A 13,192-nucleotide genomic window follows, 5' to 3' on the forward strand; every position below is an offset into this window, starting at 1 on the left:
GGCAGCAAGCGGTTCAAGTTTGTTTGGGGACGTCATGGCAACCACAAACACACCTGAAGCAAACCAGGTAACCCGGGGCAATAACTGCCTCGACGTGCACTGAAAGGGCAGGAATTCACACAATTCCTAAGCAGTAAAAAACTTTGGACCCTTTGAATGAAACACAGAAACCAACGAACTGCCGAGAAGTGGCGGAACTTTCCAAACAGACATACCAACCAACTGTCCCAAAAACAGAATAAAAAAAGGTGTCTATGTTTATTAGCTCATCAGTTTTTAAGATAGTTTTAATCACGCAGGTCCAATTACTCGGATGACTTAAAGGGCCGCTCTGGCTTTCGGCCTCGGGGTTTAGGGATCGACCCCGCCGATGTATACAGATATCTGCGGCTCACCGTTCATCAGCGCCTCCAGCGTGTAGACGCAGGGAGAGCTGTGGTCCGGGGCCTTCCAAAGAACCAGAACAGTGTCTTTATACTTCTGGGGGATCTCCGGGGTCCCTGGTGGTCCAGGAATTCCTGGAAAAAAATAAAAGAAAAAAATAAGATAAAAATAAAAATAAATAGTGGTTATATTTCACTGTGTCTGTTAATGATGCCTCGTCTTGTATTAAAGAAATTAGGACGACGGCCTCAGGGTTCTAAAGATAATTATAAATAATTCTATATAACGATTATTATATAAATATAACAGAATACGTACTTGCGACGGAGACGGTGCAGGAACTGATGGCGCTCCCCAACGCATTTGCTGCCACGCACTCGTATAACCCCGACTCCCTCTGTCCAGCTGCCGGGAGGGTGAGAATCTGCCGGCCGTCCGTACAGGACTTTATATTGACTTTTTCCCCTGGTTCTAGGACTATTTTATCTGCAGAAAGAGTTTTGGGTCAAGGATGCAGGCCTGTGACGCGGCCAATGATTACAGACATAAAGAAGGAACATTTTTATTTATTTTTTACTCTTTCGGTGCCAGGATGCCCATTTTAGAGGAAATATTCAAAGAGACAATTGTAATATAGTGTATTTTTTTTTATTAAATGCTAATTCTTATTATGTATTTCTTTAATAAAATACTAAATCTTATTATTTTTTTTATTAAATACTCATTCTTATTAAGTCTTATCATGCATTTTTTTTATTAAATACATATTAACAATTAGTATTAGTATTTAATTAAAGAATTACATATTAAGAATAAGTATTTCTTTAATTAAATACTAATCCTAATTATGTTTTTTTAATCCCGCATCTCCAGTTGCAGTTAGTGTAATAAATATCCGACATGTTCAGGAGTTTATGTATTATTTATGGATTCGGTGCCTTTAATCCTGACATTTAGCCCGTAATGTGTATAAATAATACACGGAATCCCTCCCCCGAGTGCAGATCCCGAGAAACAGATACAGATCTTAAATTATGGAGGCTGCGCATGTTCTTGCACGGCGGGCTTTCATTACCTTTCTTCCACAGGATTCGCGGCGCTGGGCTGCCGGCCGGCAGGCAGGAGAGAGACACCGGCTCGCCCTCCAACACCACAATATCCTTCAGTTTGATGTGGAACACGGGGTGGAAATCTGAGGAAAAAAGAATGAAAGGAATAAATATCCGTAAACTGCATTCGTCTGGGACACCACCCAGAAAATATACTAATAAAATAATTATTGGAAGATTAATAACATTATAATATTATGAAAAATAACGATCCTTGTGAAAACGCATCACGGAAATTATAAATTAATTCAGACATAGAAAGACCCAAAACCTTAATCAGTCGTTGGTCTCGTCTTAGATTCAGGAGCCGTATGTCTATCCCATGCATGTTTAATACCCTCACTGTATTACCCTCTACCACTTCTGCTGGGAGGCTGTTCCACTTATCTACCACCCTTTCAGTAAAGTAAAACTCCCTTACATTACTTCAAAAAACACCTGGCCCTTTGGTGTTAGATTATAACTTCTTGTTCTAACATTTCTGCTCCTTCAAATAAACGTTCCTCGGGTATTTTAGAACATAAGAAGTGTAAAATAACATGAAATGAATAAGAAATCCAGTGAAGACGGGGTTAATGTTTCACGGGGCTGACGTTTCATCGAGCGGATCTTCCGTTTGGGTTCTTGGGGTTTTTAGGGATCTCCAAGGCGAGGGTCGCTGCCACCTGCACACTTTAACCCTTTGAAAGGGTTAACGAGGCACCTATATAATATTTTTTTTGCTCTGAATTATTATTTAATCGCTTGTTACTTATATGCTATATATATAAATCATTTTTTAGCAGAACCCAAACGCTCTCTGATTCCTTTACTGTAAACGGGAGAAGCAGATTTTTTTTATAGATTTTGTGGATAAATACCGTAGTTTTTATATTTACGGCTTTCGGTCCGGATAACGTTTTTTGTCTTTGTTTAGTAATTCTTTTACCCCTAACGTGGCCGTGTATGAGGAGCGGGGGTTAATGAGTAATCAGGGTTCTGTCCATTATATATATATATTTTTATGCTCGTATATATTTGGGGCTCTTCAATAAAAATATTGGATGCTATTAGAATGATTTTCTATGAATATTCTGTATTTTCTCATTACTCTTCTCCTGAAGTTCCCTCCACATCTCCCTCTCTTTACTTCCCTCCTGTTTTGCCCCAGTCCCGCCATCTCACCTCCCCTCTCCTCTGTTCTATTGCCCGTGTTGTGATTCTGCCCAGGGGGTCCCATTGAGTCCTTTGCCCCCGAGCTGCCCCTCCCCAGCCGGGTTTTGTTGACCCAAATACCCCGGGAGATTCTGTGTCCTGGAGACAGGGAGGCGTTGGCTGCTCCCCCGCCGTTACTAAGGACCCCCCTTCCGTTACTAAGCACCCTCTCCGTTACTAAGCGCCCTCCCCGTTACTAAGGGCGCTCCTGTAACTGCCATATAAACGGGCAGCAGACACAGCACCGGCAGAAGACCTCCAGAATCCGAGTACATCGCTCACCGGGACCAGGAGACATCAGCCAGCAACATGGTAAGCGTTTACCCCGAGCACACTGTCAGCCTGCACTGCCTGTCTGTACCCAGAGCATACTATAGGCCGCACTGTCCTTTCTATCTGTTCTGTATGTCCCTTGTACCTTTGTTATTTTGTCTGTACCCGGAGCATACTATAGGCTGTACTGTCCTTTCTATTCTGTCTGTACCCCTGAGCACACTGTCAGACATTACAACCCTATCTATTCTGTATGTCCCTTGAACACAATGCTAATCTGTGCTGGTTATATTGTCTGTACCCTGAGTACACTGTCTGTGCTGTCCTATCTATTGCGTCTGTACCCTGTGCATACTATCGCATCTACTATCCTATCTAGTCTGTGTGTACCTTGAGTACACTGTCAGTCTGTACAGTCTTATATTTTCTGTCTGTACTATAAGGTGATTGTCAGCCTGTAATGTGCATTGTCTGTAAGATGAGTACACTGTCAGTCTGTACCCCAAGCACACTGTCAGGCTTTCCCTCTCCTCTCTCTCTCCCTCTGGGGTATTTCTCACCTGATAACTGCCCCTCCCCCAGCCCCATCCCGCTTTCCACCCCAGGTTTATAGACCTTTCATCAGGGGGCTCCTCCAGAGTCACCTTTTCTGTCCTTACGCTGGCTGAGCATTGTGGGATTTATCATTCCAATCCCAGCCAGATGGCAGCCTGTTTGTTTCCCCGGTTTGGGTTCTCGTTCCTGGTTCAGTCTCTTTAGTTCCGTTCCTTTCCCGGTTACTATTTGATTTTATTCCCTCCTCCGCGTTATACCCCGTCTCACTCTCCTCTCTCATTATTTGCCCCACAGAGGGAATGTATCTCAGTTCACGTCGGGCAGGCCGGAGTCCAGATTGGCAATGCATGCTGGGAGTTGTACTGTCTGGAGCACGGGATCCAGCCTGATGGACAGATGCCCAGCGATAAAACCATCGGCGGGGGAGACGATTCCTTCAACACCTTCTTCAGCGAGACCGGGGCGGGAAAACACGTTCCCCGAGCTGTGTTTGTGGATCTGGAGCCCACTGTGATTGGTGAGTATGAGGTTCTGTGGCTTGTGATTGGTCCGTGTTAAATATTTTTGGGGAATATAGTGGGACCCTCATCCTTCTTCAGATAATTATTAGGAGGGGAAAGGTGCTGAGATGAAGCCGGGTCTACACTCAGCTCCACCAGAACCAAATCTCCCGTTAGTTTGGGGTTTGAAGATCTTCTAAACACCGTTTGGCGAGAGGCTTAACCGCTGTAACTTTTACTGTAAAGACGAGGTGCGGACAGGAACCTACAGACAGCTTTTCCATCCTGAACAACTCATCACCGGCAAGGAAGATGCCGCCAATAACTACGCCCGCGGTCACTACACCATCGGCAAGGAGATCATCGACCTGGTGCTGGACAGAATCCGCAAGCTGGTGAGTTCCGTTTGGATCTTCTCAATAATTCTTGGATACTCCCTCTCTGATTATTTGAATCTTATGAAGGATCGGAAGGATACGAAGTAGCAAAGTTCCTTCAGAATGTAGAGCGGAATAGGAATGAGTTTTCTGGTGTGTCTGACGTTGTGTGTTTTATCCCGCAGGCCGATCAGTGCACCGGTCTCCAGGGCTTCCTCATCTTCCACAGCTTTGGAGGAGGCACCGGCTCAGGCTTCACCTCCCTGCTGATGGAACGTCTGTCTGTCGACTACGGCAAGAAGTCCAAGTTGGAATTCTCCATTTACCCGGCTCCTCAGATCTCCACGGCTGTGGTTGAACCATACAACGCCATCCTCACGACCCACACCACCCTGGAGCACTCAGACTGCGCCTTCATGGTGGATAATGAAGCCATTTATGACATCTGCCGCAGGAACCTGGATATCGAGCGTCCGACCTATACTAACCTGAACCGTCTGATTGGCCAGATTGTGTCCTCGATCACGGCCTCGCTCAGATTTGATGGGGCTCTGAATGTGGACTTGACAGAATTCCAGACCAACCTGGTGCCCTATCCCCGTATCCACTTCCCCCTGGCCACTTACGCCCCCGTTATCTCTGCAGAGAAGGCTTACCACGAGCAGCTATCTGTTTCCGAGATAACCAATGCTTGCTTTGAGCCGGCCAACCAGATGGTGAAGTGTGACCCCCGGCACGGTAAATACATGGCCTGCTGCCTCCTGTACCGAGGGGATGTGGTGCCCAAAGATGTTAATGCTGCTATTGCCACCATCAAGACCAAGCGCACCATCCAGTTTGTGGACTGGTGCCCAACAGGTTTCAAGGTTGGTATTAACTACCAGCCGCCCACTGTGGTCCCAGGTGGAGATCTGGCCAAGGTACAGAGAGCCGTGTGCATGTTGAGTAACACCACGGCCATCGCCGAGGCCTGGGCTCGCCTGGACCACAAGTTTGACCTGATGTACGCCAAGCGTGCCTTTGTGCACTGGTATGTGGGAGAAGGAATGGAGGAGGGAGAGTTCTCCGAGGCCCGAGAGGACATGGCCGCCCTGGAGAAGGATTACGAAGAGGTTGGCACTGACAGCGTGGATGGCGGGGAAGAGGGGGAGGAGGGAGAAGAGTATTAGGGAATTGTCAAAATCACAGAGATACATTATATCACAAAATTCCCTTTATCTTTCTGTTTATTTTCTGTACAAATAAATTATCATTTTAAGTACTTTGTTTCCTACTTTTTTTTTATCATTATCGGGATTATCGGGTTAAAAATGGGCTAGACATTCGGTGTGTTGGGGTTATCGTTACTCAAGATTTTGTTCAGCGACCCAACAACCAAAAACATCTATATATAGCCCCCCTTTCACCTGTTGCAGCAGATAATCAGAAGTATATAGAAGATCAGGTACTGCGATAAACACAAGAGGCAGTTAATGAAACTACCCCCTGCTTTCTAAACTATTAACCCACCATATAGGCAATTCCCAGCGTCTCTAACAATTAGATGACAGATGTTTGAAAACGGTATTTATAGAATTTTTTGTCCAGTATTTAGCGGATGTGTGATGATTCCACGTTCTGATATATATATAGAATTCAACACAGAACCAAAATCCCTGGATGGTATCCGCTGTAATAAAGGGAATCTCTCACCTGATTCATTGCGAATATACTGTCTGCCCACGATACTGCCGTCCTCCCGCATCAGACTGGCTGGGATATTTGGCTGTGAGGCCATCTTCTCCTTCTTGTTACGGGACAGACCCCATCGGTCCCACCTTGACTTTCTTTCATCTGTAATGAAGGGAATGATTGTTTAGTAACTTCTTAGTTATTATGTACAACAAGTGTTTGCTGTCCACCGTGGACTATGTACCAGAGTAAAGACAGGTAACAGGCAGGTAAGTATTCAATAACTACTAAGGGAGGGACTGCACCCACCACTACCAGAAGAAGCTCATTAATGTGTCCGATTCGGTGACATGTTATATTACCTAACCCCACGGTTCCAGACTCATAGATTTTTTATCCAATAGTTTTTAAAGGATTATCAACTCACCTTTAACTATTTCTGATTGGATGCTTAATTCAGACTGGAGTGACTCTGTAGAGGGTGCTGTTCCAGTTTGAGATGCAAGCTGGTTTTGTGGTATCCCTATCTGTCTTAAGTTCTCCCCTTCTGAGGTGGACCTCCTTAGCAAGGACATCAGAGGTGTCCGCTTCTCTGGTCTCTCCTCCTTCCTTTCTGTTCTGTCTGTTTCTCTTCTCTCCTCCGACTGACTCCTCAACTTCATGGAGATGCGGTCCATGGTGCTGCCAATCTTTTTCCTCATTGCCAACACAGGTGACTCGCTAGCTTTCTTCTTCTCCTTGGTAAACGGCTCTGTGATAGCTTCAATTGACCCTGTTTCTGACTTTAAGCTCTCATTGTCCTTCTTCTCTTTAGAGCTTCCACGCCCTAAAGACCAAGAAAGACGTCTGCCACCACTTTCCCCCTCATCTGCGGGTTTCTGCTTCCGCTCAGTTGATGGAGTCTTCTTGAAGCGCAGTGAAAGCCTTCTCATAAAGCTTGGGTCCCTAGACGATGCTGGTAAGTCCTGAACAGATTTAGATCTTTCTTGTAACCCAAGAGCTTCTGGAACGAGAAATTCCAGAGGAACACCCACTGGACTAGGTCGATACATTTCCTCTTCCTGAGATACATGCGCAGCTGCTAAATTCTTCTCTTCAGACCAAGACCTGGTGAGAATCTTCAAACCTCTCGTTAGACTTGACTCCCGGTTTCTTTTAAATTTGGCCTCAAAGACTTCTTCAGAATCTATATTGCTGATCAATGGGACATTCTCTGTGCTGGCAGCTTTGGAAGCTTTGTCTAGTTTGTCCACCTCATCATTTTTGGTCACTGTTGGAGCCACATTGGTATTTGGGGTTGGGTTAAGTCTTTCTGTTTCTTGGTTTAATGGTATTTCTGTAAGGTTCGGTTGAACCGGTTGGATGCTTTTTGAACTTTTTTGTGGCTTTTCAGTTTTCTCCGTACCTTCCTCTGATGTTGGCACCTGAAGAGTTTGTATCATCTCGGCATAGGGCGACGTTTTGTCTGTCTTAATGACACCTGGCTGGACCGAAGGGACTGATGGAGGGTCTCTTGACGGCTTAAGTTTTGGTGATGAAGTTTTTGTTGGCTTTGTTGAAGATGCTGTAACCTTAACAGGCAAAGAGGAAGAGATGGAAACAGGAACAGGGGAGGTCTCTTTTACTTGCACCGTCACTGGTGAGGGCTCTTTTATTTTGACTGATACTGGGGATGTCTGTTTTACTTGCGCTGCTGGTGAGGGCTCTTTTACCGTTATTGATACTGGTGAGGGCTCTTTTACCGTCATTGATACTGGTGACGGCTCTTTTACTTTCATCGATACTGGTGACGGCTCTTTTACTTTCATCGATACTGGTGACGGCTCTTTTACTTTCATCGATACTGGTGATGGCTCTTTTGCTTGGACTGATCTTGGCATCTGCTGTTTTATTTGCCCCGATGGAGGTGGTGCACCAATAGCTTGTGGTTGCATTGACTCCTTATTCTGAGCTTGAGCAGTTGACTCTTTCTCAGGTGTTTTTACTCTAGATTGTATTGACTTCAGTGAATGTTGTGTCACTTCTGATAATGGGAGATCTTTAGCTGACTTTGGAGGGGGTAAAGTTTCTTTCTTCGACACTGATGGAACACCCTTAGTTGATAAAGATAAAGTCGAATGTTGTTTGGGTGTTATTTCCTTTACAGGCGAATCAACTGCTGTGGTCAAAGTCGTGTCAAACCGAGGTGGCTTTTCAGGTGCCCTTCCGGACTCAATTCCTGGTATATACTTCTTAGGCACCCCATCCTCTACAACTACATCCAAAAACTTGCTCCCCATATCTTTCACCGGACGCGTTTCTTTTTCGGACTCGCGCTGAAGCGATGGAGCAGTAACCTTTGCATTTTCTTGGCCATTCCGGGTTTCTGAGTCCGGAGATTCTGTATCTGCTTGACTTGGTTCAGGTGTCAATGACTTGGGAGGCGTTCTTTGAGGCGTTTCAGGACGGGATTCAAACCGCGACTGATCAGTCAAGGCAGAGAGAGAAGGCGATTCTTTTAGACGTTGTGCCTCTGCTTGAGCAACAGGGATTTCCAGTGGCGCACCAGACCTCCGATGCAGGACCAGTGGCTCTGTGTCTCCATGCGAGAACGAGCTGGTCTTTCTTAAGACTCTTTCTTCTGTTGTCTCTCGGCCTGGAGCAGCTTCACTGGATGCGGCTCTGGTCAGTTTGATTGAAGGAACAGGGGTTGGTGAAGGAGGTGTCTTCTCAGATTTTTGGTGGCGCATTGACAGCTGCTCTGCTCTCTTTTTATCAGTTGATAGTGTTTCTATTAAAGGACCTCTAAGACCACTTAGTTTATTATCCGCAGCGCCACCTCTTAACAATCTTTGCCGCATCATCTCAAGTCGCTGTGCATATTCTTCATCAGCCGACCCCAACTTTCGGCGAAACTGTCCTCGATCTTCTAGTCTTCCTGGGCTGCGACTTCTGGTCGGCAGTTCCATTGAGGCTGCTTTAGTCATGCCCCTGTCCATTCGATCTTTCCCTTCATCTTCTTCGGTGGACACATTGAGCAAAAGAGCACTATCTGCAGAGCTCCCCCTCCTCAGTTCACCCCTGCGTGTAACTGGAAGCTCCTCATTAGGAGATTCTGGAGAGTCCAAGCTGGACCCTTTTTTAAGAGTCTTCCGTGAATGCTCCTGCTTCCTTTGACTTTCTGAGACCTCTTCATCAGAGGAGGATGAACTTTCAGCCTCACTTGACCTCTTTCTTGCAATGGATCCTTTAGATCGTTTGGCTGATAACCCTACAACCTCCTTTTTCTGTATTTCAGGTTCCGTAATTTTATTGGCAGCATCCGAGAGCTTCTTCTCTGTATTGTGGTCTTCTGGGATACTGTCATCTTCTGTGGCTGAAGGAGGCAGCTCCTCATCCGTGGGAATTTCATTAAGGGACATGCGAGAGCCAGAGAACTGGACCTGAAGGGGCATTGGGACAAAGGGAAGCTCTTCGAGATCATCAGAATCTGAAGATGATGACAGTCCTGATGACTCCTTTGGATTCCTGGGTACTGCAATGGACAAGTGGTTGGTTTTATCCTGGAGAAGCTCTGGGATAGACCTCATCACCATATTGGATTTGTAACTGATGAGTGACCGCTAAGAAAAGAAGAACAAAATCTATTACCAAGTCATACCGCGTCATTGGCTCTGACGTCATTGTAGACACTGATACATTACTTGAAATTAACTGAGATATTTATTAAGTGATTAAAACCACACGGACATACCTGCCACTTGCGACGAGACTGGAAAAGTTTCAGAGGGTCTGTGCTGATACATTTGCCTTTTGCTAAAGTCTGAAAACAAATTGTTTTGTAAAAAAAAAAGAAAGAAAACAATAATATATTTTATAAACATTACTGTCCATCTGCTTCTTTGTTTTGTCTGTCAAATAAATATTCATTTTATATTTTTTATTATTTAAATTCATTAGTTCTGCTCTTACAAGTAAAAAGTTGACAGAAACCATGATGGGTAACATAACATGTTATACGGAGAGAATAATGCATTTGTTTGAGGAGCCCAAGAACTTTTTTCTTCTTGGCAATTATTGTATTTTGTTTCCTAGCACAACATACACCTGAAAGGTTAATGTACCTGCCTGCCACAAAAGTTTGACAGTAATGTATGGAGCTCTGGCTGGGAAAAACCCAATGATTTATCTATTGTCCAATAAGTTTATATAAACGGGGCTGCACTTAGAGATTAAGTCAGTCTTACTTTGAACCAAGGGTGCTCCAAGCTTTCTTCAGCATTGAGCCTCCTGTGGAAAGAGAGGCAGTCGATTTAATATCATAACCAAATCAACAAATTACCGTGTGTTGGTGACACCTTGGTCTTAGCCTATTACAATATTCTGCAGGCTTCACACTTACAGTTTCTCGTTGCCCAGGACTTTTATTAGAAATCCTCTGGCCTCTCTGGTCAGACCTGCAAACATCTTTTCCTCAATGGCCACCGTGTAGCCACGGATATTCATCAGCGTGGTATAGTCATTCTCACCGACAAAGGGGGACACTCCTGTAAGGCTTTGGGAGGTAAACATCATCATCATCCATTTGTGGACAACCCCAATTACACACAGCCAACCTCCATATACAGCGTCATCTATTACTTTACTGTTTGGGGGACCTTCTCAGACAATAAACGGCATTGTTTCATAGAGATGATGCGGCACAAATTATATAAACTAAAAATAAAAATTACTCACCTTAGATATGCCAGGACCCCAACAGGCCTGTAAAAAAAGTAATATTAACATAAAAATAAAGGCATTAAATTCTTATCTTTAATTATGAAAAAAAAATAATAATTTACGTTGTTTCCTCGAATAAAATTTTAATTTTCAGACGTGGTCTATAAATCACGAGCTGAATCAATATGTCCGACAGATGCTGTAAGATATTATCGTAACCGGCCGCTCACTAAATGTATAAAGTGCTTCTGCTTAATATTACGAATTTACAGAAACAATGTAACCATATAGATTCACAAAGTACATCCGCGCTCGGAGATGCTCCATATGTGAATTCGTAGTATATACTAGCGTTTCCCATTTAATTCAGTGCCCGTCCAATACCATATGTCTGTGACGGGCGAGACGGGCATCTGGTTCACAATCTCCGGGGCCACGAATTCGGGCGTCCCGTATTTGCAGTACTGACTTTCCCCTGAAACGATCTCTTGGGCATTCCCAAAGTCGCAGATTCGGATCTGATCGCTGCTTGAGTCGGCCATCAGAATGTTCTCCGGCTGCAGAGAGACAGACGTGTTATTATTGGCTAAATCCCGACACCATTTACACAAAAAATTTACGAAGAAAAGAAATTATTTTACGGTTTTTTTTTATATGCAGAAGAATAAAAATTACCAGTTTTTGGCCTCGGCTAATTGGTATAATATCAAAATATAATAACTCCAAACCAAACGCTGATAATACAATACTGATTCCAAGTATTCCAAGGTGGGTAATGACTGGGGATTCCTGGCCCCACACGATGCGGTCCATTCACTAAGCAAGTGTTTTATTTCATTTTTTTAAATAATATTTTACTAAGTATTTATTTTATATATATTAATGTAGTGGGGAGGTTCTGATTTTGCGAGTTGCCTGCGAGGACATGCGTGTTCACACACATGCCCTCACCTGTAACTTGAAAAATGTAAAGTTGAGTAAGTTGAGTAAACCCTTAACTCGACTGGCCACTCAACTTCTTAATGAACTTCATAATGGGAAAAATAATCCAACTCTCACCTTTATGTCCAGATGTAGTATTTTCTTCTGGTGCAGATAATGTAAACCTTGAAGGATCTGACGCACAAATGAACGAATCTGCAAAAAAACAAATCGTGGCAATGACAGAAACTGTAAGGCAGCCTGTGGGGGATTTATACACAACACCCTGTACACTGCCGGGTACACCGTCAGCTTCCCGCACTCTCCATTCATAAAGCACCCCGGAACCAGCCCCGGGTGTCTGAATTCCCTTACCTCCGATTCACAGACTGATGATTTTCGGGTCACTCTGTCGAGAAGTTCCTCCTGGGAACAGCTTCAGTCAGTCAAGGGAAGCAATGTCCTCAACGCAGAGGTCTCTCGGCAATGTCACACTTTGACACATAGTAATGCCCCCCCACGCCTATGGTGTTAAGCAGCACCCGGGTACCCGTCCTGCGGCAGCGCATGGTTACTGTGTGATGCCCACCCTGCAGTGTCCTACCGCGGCAAACTTTCTGGTCTCTTTTACCTCGAAACATGTCATATCCCAGTACTACCACGTTACACGGCTTCTCTTCCATTCACTAACAAGCCAACAATGGGGAACCTCCACCAAAGCGGTCTTGTCTCCATGACAACCAATGGTCCATTCCGCAGAACACTTCACCAGCTGCTATGGTTACAAGACCACTTTTCAAGCTCTGTACTAGATTCCTGTTTTATACATAATTGCCCCTCGGAGCTAAAACCCGGTGCAACCTCCTGTGAGTTTTATAACTTCCCCCAAGCTGGGCTTAGCGCTGAACACATTTCAATGGATACAGCTCCATGATGATAATCAGAGCACTTTTCTTCTCGAACACCTCGTGGAAGTAGGTGAACCTCTCGTGGTTGATCTGGGACAGGATGGCGCTTTCCCTGCGGGCGTTCTCCCTGGCCGCGCCGCGGCACGAGATGAATTTGGCAGCAAAGTCGCAGCCGCTGCTCTTCTCTATCACATGACGTACATACGAGAAAGCGCCTCTGGCAATGAAGAAGTAAACAGGTCAGTCTCTGCTGGTCTAATGCACATGTTCCAACTACACACGAAAATGGGACCCGTCCATGCTAGCGGCGCCCTAAGCTGCTGAACAGACTAACATGTCCCCAATCCAAAAGGCGTTCTGCAAAGTGTTTCACACCTTTACATGTTATATCTAACGTAAAAGAACGGCCATGTAAAGAAAAAACCCATTACTGTCACTTTAAGAGAATACAAACAAGGGGATAATCGCATTATTTACCTCCCAATCTCTTTGTGGATGTTGTAATAATCCGTGAGTCTCCGAACTTTCAATATACTTTTTTCATTGCCTGCAGAGCTGGCCCCGGCATCCTCTGTTCAAGAAAAAAGCAAAACAATATG

General features: G+C 44.7%; 3 protein-coding genes across 4 annotated transcripts in view; 1 reads left to right on the forward strand and 2 right to left on the reverse strand.

The window, feature by feature from the left end:
- Positions 1-13,192, reverse strand: part of GMPPA (GDP-mannose pyrophosphorylase A) — a 63,350-nt gene that overhangs the window by 15,583 nt on the left and 34,575 nt on the right. The window lies entirely within an intron of this gene.
- SPEG (striated muscle enriched protein kinase) overlaps positions 1-13,192 on the reverse strand; it is a 69,879-nt gene that overhangs the window by 5,644 nt on the left and 51,043 nt on the right. For both annotated transcript variants that reach the window (XM_053472145.1, XM_053472144.1), the window contains exons 21-34: positions 13,071-13,164; positions 12,610-12,810; positions 12,061-12,121; positions 11,824-11,901; positions 11,149-11,321; positions 10,780-10,806; positions 10,445-10,597; positions 10,290-10,332; positions 9,797-9,865; positions 6,491-9,665; positions 6,085-6,225; positions 1,460-1,576; positions 703-870; positions 396-518 (exon numbers count right to left, since the gene is read on the reverse strand). In XM_053472145.1, coding sequence (XP_053328120.1) covers positions 396-518; positions 703-870; positions 1,460-1,576; positions 6,085-6,225; positions 6,491-9,665; positions 9,797-9,865; positions 10,290-10,332; positions 10,445-10,597; positions 10,780-10,806; positions 11,149-11,321; positions 11,824-11,901; positions 12,061-12,121; positions 12,610-12,810; positions 13,071-13,164 — 4,623 coding nt within the window. The remainder of the gene's footprint in view (positions 1-395; positions 519-702; positions 871-1,459; positions 1,577-6,084; positions 6,226-6,490; positions 9,666-9,796; positions 9,866-10,289; positions 10,333-10,444; positions 10,598-10,779; positions 10,807-11,148; positions 11,322-11,823; positions 11,902-12,060; positions 12,122-12,609; positions 12,811-13,070; positions 13,165-13,192) is intronic.
- Positions 2,852-5,653, forward strand: LOC128502365 (tubulin alpha-1A chain-like). Its single transcript, XM_053472146.1, has 4 exons — positions 2,852-2,999; positions 3,810-4,032; positions 4,262-4,410; positions 4,578-5,653. The coding sequence occupies exons 1-4, from the start codon at positions 2,997-2,999 to the stop codon at positions 5,559-5,561; spliced, it is 1,359 nt and encodes a 452-aa protein (XP_053328121.1). The 5' UTR covers positions 2,852-2,996; the 3' UTR covers positions 5,562-5,653.

The sequence above is a fragment of the Spea bombifrons genome, chromosome 7 (assembly GCF_027358695.1).
Source record: "Spea bombifrons isolate aSpeBom1 chromosome 7, aSpeBom1.2.pri, whole genome shotgun sequence".
Lineage (NCBI taxonomy): Eukaryota > Metazoa > Chordata > Amphibia > Anura > Pelobatidae > Spea > Spea bombifrons.